This window comes from Oncorhynchus mykiss, chromosome 23 (assembly GCF_057628025.1).
Source record: "Oncorhynchus mykiss isolate SJ-2025 chromosome 23, ASM5762802v1, whole genome shotgun sequence".
Taxonomy (NCBI): Eukaryota; Metazoa; Chordata; class Actinopteri; order Salmoniformes; family Salmonidae; genus Oncorhynchus; species Oncorhynchus mykiss.
Genome location: NC_143044.1, coordinates 11,043,925 through 11,060,788, shown reverse-complemented (window position 1 = coordinate 11,060,788; position 16,864 = coordinate 11,043,925). Strand labels below are relative to the sequence as shown.

Sequence of the window (16,864 nt, the reverse complement as noted above, 5' to 3'; positions counted from 1 at the left end):
GCAATTTAGTGCCCTGGCAGTCCTCATGCCTCCTTGAAGCATGTCTAAGGCACATTCACGCAGATGAGCAGGGACCCTGGGCATCTTCCTTTTGCCGTTTTTCAGAGTCAGTAGAAAGGCCTCTTTAGTGTCCTAAGTTTTCATAACTGTGACCTTAACGACCATCCCTCAGACCGTCCTGCATGTTCATTAATTGTTTATGATTCATAGTATTTGGTAGCGTTGCCTTTAAATTGTTTATCTTGGGACAAACGTTTCAGGTAGCCTTCTTCAAGCTACCCACAATAAGTTGGGTGAATGTTGGCCCATTCCTCCTGACAGAGCTGGTGTAACTGAGGTTTGTAGGCCTCCCTACTCGCACACGCTTTTTCAAATTTTCTATAGGATTGAGGTCAGGGCTTCGTGATGGCCACTCCAATACCTTGACTTTGTTGTCCTTAAGCCATTTTGCCATAACTTTGGAAGTATGCTTGGGGTCATTGTCCATTTGGAAGACCCATTTGTGACCAAGCTTTAACTTCCTGACTGATATCTTGATGTTGCTTTAATATAATATCATTTTCCTTCTCATGACGACATCTATTTTGTGAAGTGCACCAGTCCCTCCTGCAGCAAAGCACCCCTACAACATGATGCTGCCACCCCGTGCTTCACGGTTGGGATGGTGTTCTTCGGCTTGCAAGCATCCCCCTTTTTCCTCCAAACATAATGATGGTCATTATGGCCAAAGAGTTCTATTTTTGTTTCATCAGACCAGAGGACATTTCTCCAAAAAGTACGATCTTTGTCCCCATGTTCAGCTGCAAACCGTAGTCTGGCTTTTTTTTATGCTGGTTTTTGAGCAGTGGCTTCTTCCTTGCTGAACGGCCTTTCAGGTTATGTCAACATAGGACTCATTTTTACTGTGGATATAGATACTTTTGTACCTGTTTCCTCCAGCATCTTCACAAGGTTCTTTGCTGTTGTTCTGGGATTGATTTGCACTTTTCGCACCAAAGTAAGTTCATCTTCTAGGAGACAGAACGCGTCTCCTTCCTGAGCTGTATGACGGCTGCATGGTCCCATGGTATTTATACTTGCGTACTATTGTTTAAATAGATGAACGTGGTACCTTCAGGCGTATGGAAATTTCTCCCAAGGATGAACCAGACTTGTGGAGATCCACAATTTGTTGTTGTTGTTGATTTTCCCATGATGTCAAGCAAAGAGGCACGGAGGTTGAAGGTAGGCCTTGAAATACATCCCAAGGTACACCTCCAATTGACTCAAATGATGTCAATTAGCCTATCAGAAGCTTCTAAAGCCATGACATCATTATCTGGAACTTTCCAAGTTTTTTAAAGGCACAGTCAACTTAGTGTATGTAAACGTCTGACCCACTGGAATTGTCATACAGTGAATTATTAGTGAAATAATCTGTCTGTAAACAATTGTTGGAAAAATGACTTGTCATGCACAAAGTAGATGTCCTATCCGACTTGCCAAAACTATAGTTTGTTAACAAGAAATTTGTGGAGTGGTTGAAAAACAAGTTTTAATGACTCCAACCTAAGTGTTTGTAAACTTCCGACTTCAACTGTACACACACGCACACACACACAGTCAAAAGTTTGGACACACCTACTCCTTCCAGGGTTTTTCTTTATTTTTACTATTTGCTACATTGTAGAATAATAGTGAACACATCAAAACTATGGAATCATGTAGTAACCCAAACACCGACATACAGGTAACTGACAAAATAATAGAAACACTTGAGTAAATAAGGGATACAAGGTATATTGAAAGCAGCAATTAACACCCCATCATGCTTAGGGTCATGCATAAAAATTATGCGCAGGCCATTTTTTTCGCTACCATGGCTATGCCTCGATAGGATGACAATTCCCCCATCCACAGGGCACGAGTGGTCACTGAATGGTTTGACGAGCATGAAAATTATGTACACCATATGCCATAGCCGTCTTGGTCACCAGATCTCATCCCAATTGAACACTTATGGGAGATTCTGGAGCGGCACCTGAGACCCCCCCAATAGAGGTCCAGACACTTGTAGAATCTATGCCAAGGTGCATTGAAGTTGTTCTGGCTCGTGGTGGCCCAAAACCCTATTAAGACACTTTACATTGGTGTTTCCTTTATTTTGGCAGTTACCTATTTGTGTTCCATAAACAACGAGCGGGCGAGACAGTAGAGGATGATCTCACACGGACACATCTCAAAAGATCTGTCCATGTGCTCCACTAAAAGCCAGGAAGTGCAGCAGCGTTCTGGGCCTCATTCTGTCTGTACAGGGGAATGTTATTTATGAAGCCCTCATGCACTGCATCGAATACCAACACTCTAGTCTGAGCACGCTCAGTAGAGGTAGGGGAAAGGCACGAGAGACCTCAAATGGATGAAAGGTGGGGCCTAAGGGTTGGAGATATCTCCCCTGTGTTTGTGTAGTATGTGTGTGTCTCATCATGCATATCTGGGCAGTGTGTGTGGGTATTTGTGGTCTGGAATGGAGGGGTTTGTGAAAGGGGGGATACCTAGTCAGTTGTACAACTGAATGCCTTCAACTGAAATGTGTCTTCTGCATTTAACCTTTCCCCTCTGAATCAGAGAGGTGTGGGGGCTGCCTTAATCGACATCCACGTCTTCGGCGCCCGGGGAACAGTGGGTTAGCTGCCTTGCTCAGGGGCAGAACATTTTATTTGACCTTGTCAGCTCAGGGATTCGATCCGGCAACATTTCGGTTACTGGCCCAACGCTCTAACCACTAGGCTACCTTTGTGTGTGGGTAGTATGTGGGGTTAAACTGCAAGTTGTGTGTGTCTCCCTATGTATTGGTGGGAGTGTGTGTGGGTGTCCCCATGCTAGACTTTGAGAGTGTGTGCATGTCTCCCACACGCATGCCTGTGCGAGTGGTTTCCCAGAAGTCAGCTAGGCCTGCTCCCTTTGAAGTTGTGGAACTAACAGAAAGCCAGCTAGTGAACAGCTTGAAACTCGGGTGCTTGCTGAGCTAAGGATTTTTTTGTTGTTGCTGTATCCCACTTTTGATTGTTCACAGTAACATTTCAGCCAAACATGACACCTCTAGCCTACTGTACATATCCATACAACCACTCACAGGGAGGGATTTCACCTTCACAGTGACTGAATCAACAGAGCCAATGCATTTCTTATGATTGTGTGTTTGAAAATCTCTTCCCAAACTGCACGTCTAAAGAGGCCGTTTAAAGACTCCACACCAGAGAGTCTTGACACCAAGTGATCCAATGACCCAGCTTTTAGTTAAATGGGCTGTCAGTTCAGCTGCACGCAGATGGCGGGAGGGCAACACTGCCTCTGCTAATGCGCGCCTATATTATTGTTTTGTCTCCAGTTGACTGTGGCCTGCCCGCCGGTGGAGGAGGAAGAGAATCTGTGAGGAAGTGGATCTGATAGCTTCAAGTGGTGTGAACTTCAACAGGCAGGAGGGAGTGGAAAAGCCAACTTCACACTAAACCAGAGGGTTGGATCTGGTCCAAACCAGACTCCTCTCCTCACTACCACCCTAATCATACAACTGATAGTCAAGCCACCCAGACACCTACACACAATACATACTTTTGTATGTGGAATCCAGGATTCTCTCCCCTTTTCACTACAGCTATTGGCATTCCACGGGAGTTCTGATTTTTAAAACGTTTTATTCCCCTTCTCAACACTCACATGTAACAAATGACTCGTCTTCAGAGTCTCTTGGGTGCTCCAAGTTTAGTTTTCACAGTGTAAGTCCAAGCTGTATCACATCCGGTCGTGATTGGGAGTCTCAACTGGCCCAGCATTGTCCGGGTTTGGCCGTCATTGTAAATAAGATTTTGTTTGCCTAGTTAAATAAGGATTCAATTTAAAAATAAAAAAAATACCTCTCCCCCATCTCTTTGTTTAAAATGTAAACTTTCAATATATGAGCAGATCCTCAGATGCTGGAACAAATGTAATTCTGTATACCATAACAGTGTGGCAAATATCTCCCTACACCCCTCTCCTGACCCTCAGATAGGGTGCCAGTGTATACAGTGGAAAGAAAAAGTATGTGAACCTTTTGGAACTACCTGGATTTCTGCATAAATTGGTCAGAATGTGATCTGATCTTCATCTAAGTTACAACAATAGACAAACACAGTGTGCTTAAACTAATAACAAAAGCAATTATATGTTTTCATGTCTTTATTGAACACACTGTGTAAACATTCACAGTGCAGGGTGGGAAAAGTATGTGAACCCTGGATTTAATAACTGGTTGACCCTACTTTGGCAGAATTAACCTCAACCAAATGTTTTCTGTAGTTGCGGATCAGAACCGCACAACGGTCAGAAGGAATTTTGGACCATTCTTTTTTACAAAACGGTTTCAGTTCAGCAATATTATTGGGATGTCTGTTGTGAACTGCTCTCGAGGTCAAGCAACAGCATCTCAATCGGGTTGAGGTCAGGACTCTGACTGGTGTTTTCTTGTTGAAGACATTCTGTTGTTGATTTACTTCTGTGTTTTGGGTCATTGTCCTGTTGCATCACCTAACTTCTGTTGAGCTTCAATTGCAGGACAGATAGCCTTACATTCTTCTGAAAAATGTCTTGGGAAATCATTGTTCTGTCGATGATAGCAAGCTATCCAGACCCTGATGCAGCAAAGCAGCCCCAAACCATAATGCTCCCTCCACCATACTTTACAGTTGGGATGAGGTTTTGATGTTGGTGTGCTGTACCTTTTTTCCTCCACACACAGTGTTGTGTGCTACTTCCAACTGTAGTTTCATCAGTCTACAGAATATTTTGCCAGTAGCACTGTGGAACATCCAGGTGCACTTTTGCAAACTTCAGACTTGCAGCAATGTTTTTTTTGGACAGCAGTGGCTTCTTCCATGGTGACCTCCCATTAACACCATTCTTGTTTAGTGTTTTACTTATCGTAGACTCGTCAACAGAGATGTTGGCATGTTTCAGAGATTTCTCTAAGTCTTTAGCTGACACTCTAGGATTCTTCTTAACCTCATTGAGCATTCTGCGCTGTGCTCTTGCAATCATCTTCGCAGGACGGCCACACCTAGGGAGAGTAGCAACAGTGCTGAACTTTCTCCATTTATAGACAATTTGTCTTACCGTGGACTGATGAACATGAAGGCTTTTAGAGATACATTTGTAACCCTTTTCAGCTTTATGCAAGTCAACAATTCTTAATCTTAGGTCTTCTGAGATCTCTTTTGTTCGAGGCATGGTTCACATCAGGCAATGCTTCTTGTGAATAGTTTTTTATTGGGCAAGGCAGCTCTAATCAACATCTCCAATCTCGTCTCATTGATTGGACTCCAGGTTAGCTGACTCCTGACTCCAATTATCTTTTGGAGAAATCATTAGCCTAGGGGTTCACATACTTTTCCCAACCTACACTGTGAATGTTTAAATTATGTATTCAATATAGACAAGAAAAATACAATAATTTGTGTGTTATTAGTTTAAGCACACTATGTTAATCTATTGTTGTGACTTAAATGAAGATCAGATCCAATTTGATGACCAATTTATGCAGAAATCTAGGTAATTCCAGAGTTCACATACTTTTCTTACCACTGTGTGTCTGTGGGCCAGAGGGAGAAAAAAAGTCTATCAGTGTGTATGTGAGATAATGTAGTGAGAGGCAGGGTACAATAAATATGTCACAGTAGAAAGCTGTGAAAGGCATGCTAACACCCATAAACAGGGTTTCCCTCTGTCTACTGGCTCTGAGAAGGGGTTGGTCTGACTTATCAGTTAGCTGCCATACTGGCACAGTCGTTGATGGGAGTCTGTGTGTTGGAGGGAAATCAAGGGGGGCGGTGCTGGGTAAATTAGTGTTAATGTTGATTGACAGCTCTCTTCTGCCACTGGGACACCTCAGCGTCTGAAGCTAATTTTTGCCTGGAAGGTCTCAGACAGGATTCATCTGAGTGTCGATTTCGATGAAAATGTGTAACAAATGAAATCCCTAAATGGGACGGTTTATGATGGTTTCGCTATGTGGTCAATTCAGAAAAAAAGCGAGGGAAAATTAAATGGGGGAAATTGAATGGATCGCTCTCCCAGATTCGTTCTGTATCCTGTTATAGCGTGAAATTAAGAGGAAAAGTAATATCCTCCCACGGGGAATGAGCGAGATGGGAAAACGCAGTCAAGGTTTGATGTACGCGGAGTAACGAGAGCACAGTAAAGTGAGATTTGATCCATTTTGAATTAGACTTCCTAGATTTAGAACAAGGGAAAGAAAAAAACGTTAATTATTTTCTCTGTCTTAAAGGAATGCGTGAGTGTGTGTTCATAGACGGCTGGTTTAACTTAACCCATCATTTCTCACTAGGACCTCACTAGGACCCTGTGGATAAGGAAAATACAGAGCGTATGTGACAGAGGTCCTCGTAAGTCACTCAAGCAACTCTAGAGTTGATTATCCTCTGCATTCCATAGAAGAGGAATGCATCATTGCCATGGCTCAAAAGCGCAACCATTTTGGTCGCATATGCTCCTAAATATTTTGCTGTGCAACGTGACATTTTATTTTGGGAGCAACGGGAAGAAAAAATAAATAAATACATAATCGCACAGATAATTGTGGTAATGATTAGGCCTCGCTGTACCCGAGTGCCCAAGAGAAAATGGTCTCTCTCGAAAACTCCTCGGACTAGCCCATTATTCAAGCCATTATTAGAGGCACAGCGCATGAGCAGAGAGAGGAGTTTGCAGACCACGATGGGACCACTGGGCACCGGGGCTATGGTGCTAAAATGTCCCACCTCTCAAAATGTAGGCCTACTGCTAATAAAGTTAACAACGCACTGGCTATTTTATCTAGCTAGCTACTGTAATGAATAGGTAGATGCAGTTATGCTGATTACAGAAACGGTGCAGAGCTGGTGTACACGGAAATGCGCCATTCTCCTGTTTAGCTAGACGCCGCTTGTAATAGACTTGGGCGCCCTTGTCTCCACATTTTCAGCGCCATAGCCAACTTTCAATTACTGCTACGGTCATTTCAATAAATCTATAAGTAGCACTAAGTGGTTCAAATGAGGTAGCCTACATTTGGCTGGCTGTCATGTTCCAGTAAATTCATTAGATACATTTTTCAACTGTGCTTATTACGCAACAAGATTAAAGCCACCAATTTAGTGCATGCATGCATTGCATGATCAATGTTGCGAATGTGAAGCGCAAACCATAGGCCAATCACACGTGACATTTATTTTTATTTCAGATGCCTATATTAATGAATAGGCAGGTCCATCTTAATTCTGGTATTAGGCAATGGGCTATCGATTTCATAAAAAATAAACATCCGTTGTTCCTGGTTATTTCAATGACCTCTGGTATAGAAATATGCTGCAGTTGCTTGCCTGTTTGCCCTACTGACGTCAAAGTCCATTGTTTCAGAATGTCAAACGTCCAAATGAACTTTACAAACCTTTAGTTTAAAATGAATATAGTTTCTTTTTTAGGGATCAAATGTAATGAATCTCAATAGTTTGTGTAAATGCACTATGTAGAAACCTAATATTCCACCAATGACTTCCTCTCAATGACAGATATCAACATTGTAGCTTTTATAATAAACAAGCGTCTTTACAGTGCTACAGATTCGTTTTTAGGGCACAACATGTGCTTCACAAGTAGCTAGAATTCATAAAGGCCCAATACATGCTATATACCAATCAATTTCAAAATTGTACTATCTTCTGGTGCTCCAAATGTTATGTTGTGCTCCTAGCTTTAAGTTGGGAGCACGAGTGCTACCAATGCATTTAATAAACTGCCCTGGTCATGGTCCATAGGGAGTACAGTTGTAATATACTCTCTCCCACTCAGACATACAGTCCAGTATACACGAAAAACAGTCACAGGAAGCAAACAAAATGGAAGAAAATAAACAAAATATGAGGTCAGAACAAGTGAAGGAGGGGAAAGGAAAAGACATTGGTGACAAACAAGCACTTCCAAGAATAGATTTAATGAAGTGGGTTAAGAGGTACGACGTTAACTGTCGCCTCTCTTTAAACAATTCAAAATACAATTCAATGACGCGAGTCAGGCATGCCTAAAAATAGGGTGCCGAATATAGCCTGCTCTTCAAATACAAGCGCTTTTAATTGAAACAGTGCTGAGTTGAGGAAGGGAGGAGGGGCATGGCATGGGGGGGGGGGGGGGGGGTAGAAGTTATGGGTGGGGACTTTACAATGTCAGCAACTCAGATAGCCCCACCAAACTATGCACATTGTGTGAGTGGAGAGGGGCTAGGGTATCAGACAACCACATTAAGCACTCATAAACCGGATGGGAACACATTTTAATTTGATGCTCAAAAGCCAAATAAGCTGGGGCCTTAGGAACTGACCCATCCTCCTTACGCAACCCAGAGAGTAAAGGGCAGAAGGAAAAATAAAGAGAATGAAGACTGTGGGAAAACAGTTAAAGAATGTGAATCTAGATCCCAATTACTGGGACATATCCTTCTCAACAGCGGGTGGCTGGTTGTGACCTTTTCAACTTGTGTGCTTTTACATCTCCGACCCTAATTTATGAGGCACTAGCATCTTGCCAAGCATAAATGAATCCATTGAGCGAAAGAAGAGTAAAAGAGGGAGAGCGGGCAGGAAAGGAAATAACACTTTTTGAGCAAACCCCTACTGACTTTGCCAAGCTAATTAGGAAAGGCAATGAAACAGCTCCAAACATGGCTGTGAATGTTAAGTGGCACGACGGTGGCGGTGCAAGACGAAGCAAGGGCTGGGTATTATGACTGTACACCCAGGAGCACCCAGCCCCAAATGGCTGGGTATTATGACTGTACACCCAGGAGCACCCAGCCCCAAATGGCTGGGTATTATGACTGTACACCCAGGAGCACCCAGCCCCAAATGGCTGGGTATTATGACTGTACACCCAGGAGCACCCAGCCCCAAATGGCTGGGTATTATGACTGTACACCCAGGAGCACCCAGCCCCAAATGGCTGGGTATTATGACTGTACACCCAGGAGCACCCAGCCCCAAATGGCTGGGTATTATGACTGTACACCCAGGAGCACCCAGCCCCAAATGGCTGGGTATTATGACTGTACACCCAGGAGCACCCAGCCCCAAATGGCTGGGTATTATGACTGTACACCCAGGAGCACCCAGCCCCAAATGGCTGGGTATTATGACTGTACACCCAGGAGCACCCAGCCCCAAATGGCTGGGTATTATGACTGTACACCCAGGAGCACCCAGCCCCAAATGGCTGGGTATTATGACTGTACACCCAGGAGCACCCAGCCCCAAATGGCTGGGTATTATGACTGTACACCCAGGAGCACCCAGCCCCAACCTCCAGACATCTAAAGATCTGTTTGTTATTTAGAGCGTTCACATTCAGACCGAAACATCTTTAAAGTGAATTGCTCTGAAGGCAGACCATATGTAGTCCGGGACAGAGGACTTATACTGCCGTTCTGCTCAGTGGCGATGTTAGGACTTGTTTATTCGAAGTCGCCGGGTAAAGTTTCTATTTAGTATGCGTTGGTGGATTTCTAATTAGCGAGCGATGATTCACTGATTGTACATGTACATTTTTGAAAATGAAACCAAATGAAAGTCCCTGATAAGCCTAGCAGGCAGGGTACAACTATTGGCGTGGACATTTTGCAGGGACATCTTCAGAGAATGTGAGCAGGGTCCTACGGATCCCATTTCAATATCGACACCTGACATTCCATTAGACATCGTGGGGTTAAGAGCCTCAGCAAAATAAGAGACTGGTGTTCAAGTGGTGTGTTGTCATGGAGGTCTAGAAGGTTCAGGTCTCCGAATGATCGGGCTCCCTGACCCAAGTGATTTCAGTATTAAAGAGGTGGTAGCAGGTGGTGGTGGCTTTTCTCAAACAGATTACAACCTCCCTCATAGTTTTCATTCCCCTGGGTTCATTCTCTGGGTGGCCCTGGGTTTTGTGATGGAGCTAAGAGGCGGAGAGAGGAGGTTGAGTGCACCCTTCTGTGCCCTGGTAAATTATGGAGGCTAAATCCCAAATGACACGGCTGAGACTTCTCTGTTAAACACACATTATTAGAGGGGCAGCAGGGTAGAACAAGCAGATGAGGTGTATGGTGAAATCAAATCCAATTTTATGTCACATGCTTCATAGACAACAGGTGTAGACTAACAGTGTATATATATATATATATATATATATATATATATATATATATATAGGGAGTAGAAAACATGGCTATATATAGGGAAAATAACATGGTTATATATAGGGAGTAGAAAATAACATGGCTATAAAAAGGGAATACCAGTACCGAGTTGATGTGCAAGGGTACAAGGTCATTGAAGTAGCTATGTAGGTAGGGGTAAAGTGACTAGCAGCAGTGTATGTAGTGTGAAATTGTGTGTGCATGTTGTGTGTGTTGGCGTATGTAGTGTGTGTGTGTATATTGGGGCGTCTGTGTAAGTATGTGTGAGTGTGTGGGTAGAGTCCAGTGTGTGTGCATGTTGTGTGTGTTGGCGTATGTAATGTGTGTGTGTGTATTGGGGCGTCAGTGTAAGTATGTGTGAGTGTGTGGGTAGAGTCCAGTGTGTGTGCATGTTGTGTGTGTTGGCGTATGTAATGTGTGTATTGGGGCGTCAGTGTAAGTATGTGTGAGTGTGTGGGTAGAGTCCAGTGTGTGTGCATGTTGTGTGTGTTGGCGTATGTAGTGTGTGTGTGTGTGTATATATTGGGGCGTCAGTGTAAGTATGTGTGAGTGTGTGGGTAGAGTCCAGTGTGTGTGCATAGTCAGCGCAAGAGAGTTAGTACAAAAAAGGTCAATGTGGGCAGCCGTGGTTGACATTTTATGAGCTATTTATCAGTCTTGTTTAGAAGTCTTATGGCTTGGGGGTAAACGCAGTTCAGGGTCCTGTTGCTTCCAGACTTGGTGCATTGGTACGACTTGCTGTGCGGTAGCAGAGAGAACAGTTTGTGGCTTGGTGGCTGGAGTCTTGGTGGCTGGATACATTTTTTGGGCCTTCCTCTGACACCGCCTGGTATAGAGGTCCTGGATGATGTACTGGGCCGTATGCACTACCCTCTGTAGTGCCTTGAGGTCGGATGCCAAGCAGTTCGCAAACACAGTGGTGATGCAGCCAGTCAAGACGCTCTCCATGGTGCAGCTGTAGACTTTTTGAGCATCTGATGGCCCATGCCAGCTCTTCAACCTCCTGAGGGGAAGAGGCGTTGTCATGACCTCTTCATGACTGTGTTGGTGTGTTTGGGCCATGATAGATACTTAGTGATATGGACACCGAAGAACTTGAAGCTCTCGACCCGCTCCACTACAGCCTCGATGTGAATGGGGTGTGGCTGTAACAATTCCTGTAGTCCAGGATCAGCTCCTTTGTCTCACTGTTGTCGAAGGAGAAGTTGCTGTCCTGGCACCACACTGCCAGGCCTCTGACCTTCTCCCTATAGGCTGTCTCATCGTTGTCGGTGAAGACACTTGCCAGCTGGTCAGCGCATGCTCTGGGTATGCATCCTGGTAATCCATCTGTCTCTGCGGTCTTGTGAATGTTAACCTGTTTAAAGGTCTTACTAACATCGGCTACGGAGAGCGCGATCACACGTGTCTGGAACAGTTGGCGCTCTCACGCATGAGTCAGTGTCGCTTGCCTCGAAGCAAGCATAGAAGGCATTCAGCTCGTCTGGTAGGCTTGTGTCACTGGGCAGCTTGTGGCTGGGTTTCCCTCAGTAATCTGTGATATTTTGCAAGCCCTGCCACACACAACACGCGCCAAAGCCGGCGCAGTAGGATTTGATCTTAGTCCTATATTGATGCTTTGCCTGCTTGATGGGTTGTCGGAGAGCGTAGCGCAGGGGTGTCAAACTCATTCTATGGAGGGGCTAGTGTCTTCGGGTTTTGTTTAAGACCTAGACAACCAGGTGAGGGAAGTACTTTACTAATCTGTGATCTTAATTCATCAATCAAATATAAGTGAGGAGAGAAAACCTGCAGACACTTGGCCCTCCGTGGAATGAGTTTGAGAAGTGGCATAGCAGGATTTCTTATAAGCGACTGGGTTAGTGTCCCGCTCCTTGAAAGAGGCAGATCTAGCCTTTACCTCAGTGTGGATGTTGCCTGTAATCCATGGCCTCTGGTAGGGATATGTACATGTATGTACGGTGCATTTATTAATGAAGCAGGTCACTGGTACTTCCTGTTTGAGTTTTTGCTTGTAAGCAGGAATCAGAAGGATAGCGTTATGGTCAGATTTGCCAAATGGAGGATGAGGGAGAGCTTTGTATGTGTCTCTGTATGTGCAGTAAAGGTGACCCCTCTAGTTGCACAGGTGAGACGTTGGTAGAAATTAGGTAACGGATTTCAGTTTTCCTGCATTAAAATCACCGGACACTAGGAGCGCTGCCTCTGGATGAATATTATCTTGTTGGCTTATGGCCCTATAGAGCTTGGTTTGTGGTGGTAAATAGACAGCTACAAAAAATGGATGAAAACTCTCTTGGTAAATAGTATGGTCTACAGTTGATCATGAGGTATTCTAACTCAGGTGAGCAGAACCTCGAGACTTCCTTAATATTCAAAATTGTGCACCAGCTGTTGTTAAAGAGACATACATCCCCACCCTAGAGTTTATGAGATGTTGCCGGTCTGTCCTGCAATGCATAGAAAAACCAGCTAGATTTATATTAACCAGGTCCTCGTCCAGCCACGACTCCTTGAATAATAGGATATTACTGTGCCATTATAGGCAAGCTCCTGGTGGCATATTGGGTCCAGCATGTTCAAATTCTAGGTTGCTTTACACGTACCGCCCACTGACACCGATCTAAGATCCATTTAGCATTTCCTCCTAAATGGTTTAGGCTGTGATTTCAGGATGACTGATCCTAGATCTGTGCCCGTGGGCACTATCGTTACCTGTACATCCTTGAATTTGTCCCTCAGGTCCATGAGGCGGTTGTAGGCCTTGATGGCCTCTGCAAACTCTCCAACGCCGGTGCAGACAGCGATGAAGTGCTCCCAGGTCTGCCAGTGTTCGTGGTTACACTTCAGAGCATCCTGCAGGTTGTGGAACGCCTTGGTCCTGACAGACAGTGGGACAGACAGGGCCTGGAATTAGTGGTGTCAAGTGAAGTGTTTTTACATGGCTGGTGCTCATGATATTTTTCAGGAGCAGCTTACAAAGTCTTATGGAATTAATATTAAGTTGAGATGCACACAGACTTTGGAGTAAATCATGCATTACTGTCAATGGGATATTTGTACCAATTTGAGTTACTCAAAGGGATAGTGCAAGATTCTGGCAAACAAGCCCTTTCTCTACTTACCCAGATGAGCTCATGGATACCATTATGTTTATGTACAGTTTGAAGGAAGTTGAAGGTAGTTTCATGAGCAAATGCTAACCAGCGTTAGCGCAATGACTGGAAGTCTACCGGTAAGCTAGTTAGCACTGGCTCACGAAACTACCTTCACTATAATTATCAAAATCTCGCACTATTCCTTTAAGTTTGGATTCGGTCCTACCCGTCATTTCTACAGTTCAGTAATTAGTCACGATTTCAGGTGAGGTGCCAGTATCTCTGTAACTTCAGCAGATGTCCAGAGGTGGAGCATAGCCAAGCATGACTGACATGGCTGCCTGCCCTCTGTGTCTGACACCTCAGTGAGACGCAGGCTACATAGTTAGCACCGGGCTGTCACAACCGCCCTGATTCTCTCCCTCTGATCCACCTGCACTCACACACACACACCACAGGCTCCAGCCTCTTCAACAGAGAAGGCTTCGACTGAATTAGCCCAAGCGCTAACCAGGTAGAAGTCTCCACACTTTTTAATTTCAGGCCTGAAAGCACAGACCTGATTTGAACAGGGGCTGAGGGGGGAAAGTTTCCAAGAAAGAAACAGTGGCGAGTCCTGCTTCCCAAACAGAGAGTCCTGCCAGCAAGAGCTTGTGGTTTTCAGGGGAAATAAGCGAACCTGCCCATCTTGCAGGGGTGAGAATGTTCTAATTGACTTAAGCCTAACAAATCTGTCTGATGCCCTCATCAGGGTCAGCAGGGGTGTACCTAGGTCCTGTGGTAAAATCAGGAGGGCGCTACGATGTTATCTTTCCCATTACTACTGCCCGGTGAGTTTCGGGAAGTAATTGAAAAGCATTGAAGTCAGTTACGAGACCAAACTAATGACCAGAGAAGTTGGAGTGGGGTGAGAAAAAAAACAACCTTGTAAACATCAATCTGTTTCACTAGTGTGTAAATCAGTGCTATCTGTGGGGTTATGCAGGCTGGCGATGTACTGTTTGATAAGTGTTGTAATGTCCTTCCACAGACAACATCTCGTCTCAACCCCCACTCTTTGATACCCCTCTCCAGCCAAAAATCAATACGGTCAGGTTGAATGGAGGCCTGCTGGCTGACAGTGCGATTCCCTCTCGCTGTCTCTGTGAGAGTGACATGTCTTTGATCAGTACGGGTAGCGTCCTGGGAAACTCAGGGATATCAGGGCTGATCACATCAACGTTTGAGTCCTCTGTCTTTGTTCTAGCCTTGTGTCAACCGGCACCAGGGGGGTGGATGGATGGGCGGGTGAGTGAGTGACCAAGTGAGTGAGTATCAGTGAGAGCCACCAAGACCAGTTGGCTCAATAATATAATTCCTCACCCTAAAGCGAACCTCCAGTCCAGTCAATTGTTTGTGAGCTGGGGAGAGGAGGCTCTCGACTAGACTGAGGGACCCTAAATTCAAAACCAGGAGACATTCGAACATTGAGCCAGTCACTCGTACGTATGACTGAATTCTACATCTTCCATAGTCCTAATTCTGTTCAATCATTGACAGGTTAATGGCCCAGGGGGTGCGACTGTACAGTACTCACTTCTGTCTCAGGCGGATGTAGGCCGTGGAGAGGTTGTTCCACGCCTCTGCGTTCTAAAGGAGGAAAAAGAGAGGGAAAGAGAAAAACAGTTTACACACAAGTAAGCACAGGGTTGTTTAGATACCGTGGCAGAAGACTAACTCCCTCAGAGCAGAAATCGGTTCTGCCGAGTGCTCTAGGAGTACATTCCCTCCCGATGCATTGGGCACACAGGTGCCGTATGGGTCATTAAGTTGGATTGGAAAGACTGCTGGAGGACAAGAGTGTTATAACTGGGGCTACGGTAAGGGCGTGTTCTCAGTTTGTCTGAGTGTGTTTGTGTGTGGGAATGTGTGCGCATTTGTGAGAGTAATGGAAAAGGAGAGTGGGGGGAGGGGGTAGAGGGAGTGACAAAATGAGAGAGGAATGGTATTTTAATGGTCCCACTGCGCATTCATGTGATCGACTCTGTCTTCCTATACAGTGCCATCAGAAAGTATTCACACTCCTTCACTTCTTCCACATTTTGTTGTATTACAGCCTGAATTTAAAACAGATTAAATGGAGATGTTTTGTTATTATCAATGGCCTACACACATTACCCCATAATGTCAAAGTGGAATGTTTCGAAATGTTTACAAAATAATAAAAAATGAAAAGCTGAAACGTCTTGAGTCAATAAGTATTCAACCCGTTTGTTATGGCAAGTCTAAATAAGTTCAGGAGGAAAAATATGATTAACAAGTCACATAATAAGTTGCATGGACTCACTCGGTGTGCAATAATAGTGTTTAACGACGACATCATCTCTGTACCCCACACACACAATTAACTGTAAAGTCCACCAGTCAAGAATTTCAAACACAGATTCAACAACAAAGACCAGGGAGATTTTCCAATGCTTCACAAAGGGCACCTATTGGTTGTTGGTGAAAAAAAAAGAAAACAGACATGGAACATCCATTTGAGCATTGTCAAGTTGTTAATTACACGTTAGATGGTGTATCAATACACCCAGTAACTACAAGGACACAGGCGTCCTTCCTAACTCAGTTGCCGGAGAGGAGGAAACCGCTCAGGGATTTCACCATGAGGCCAATAGTGACTTTAAAACAGTTACAGAGTTTAATGGCGGCGACAGGAGAAAACTGAGGATGGATCAACAACATTGTAGTTACTCCACAATACTAACCTAATTGACAGAGGGAAAAGAAGGAATGTTACACAGAATAAAAATATTCAAAAACATGCATCCAGTTTGCAACAAGGCACTAAAGTAATACTGCAAAAACTGTGGTAAAGCAATTAACTTTTTGTCCTGAATACAAAGTGTTATGTTTGGGGCAAATACAATACAACACATTACTGAGTACCACTCTCCATATTTTCAAGCATAGAGGGAAGTTTTTCTGGATGAAAAAGAAACGGAATGGAGCTAAGCAAAGGCAAAATCCTAGAGGAAAACCTGGTTCAGTCTGCTTTCCACCAGATACTGGGAGAATAATTCATCTTTCAGCAGGAAAATAACCTAAAACACAAGGCCAAATCTACATATGAATTGTTGTCATGTTGCGTCCCTCCTGTGCATGTATGTTTGCTTTGGAGGAAAGCCCACCTGTCACGGGGGGAGTGGCAGGTCCCGCTCTGCAACTAACGGGCAGGACCCATCTATGCAAATCAGCTGTGGTGTCAGTCCCCCGGACTCTTTCCCGCTCCCCCGTTTATTTCCCTTTCTTTTCCTCTCGCTCTCTCACCCTCGTTTCCCCCCCAGCTCTGATATCTGAGCCACACTCGAGTGTCTTTCCCCTCTCACCACAACATCTTATTGCTCATATCAAAGGGAGGTGGGAGACGGGCATGTAGAGTATATTCCCCTATATTCTGTTTATCTTCATTCTCCAAAGAATAGCTAGAGTGATCGGTTACAAGGGCTCTCATATCTCCTTGGCAATACTTCAACAACTCCTTGAAAAATGG

General features: G+C 44.5%; 1 protein-coding gene across 1 annotated transcript in view; it reads right to left on the bottom strand.

Annotated features, from left to right (window-relative positions):
* LOC110502429 (tetratricopeptide repeat protein 27) overlaps positions 1 to 16,864 on the bottom strand; it is a 105,874-nt gene that overhangs the window by 9,477 nt on the left and 79,533 nt on the right. Inside the window, 2 exon segments of the mRNA XM_090218047.1 lie at positions 12,950 to 13,115; positions 14,909 to 14,961. Coding sequence (XP_090074173.1) covers positions 12,950 to 13,115; positions 14,909 to 14,961 — 219 coding nt within the window.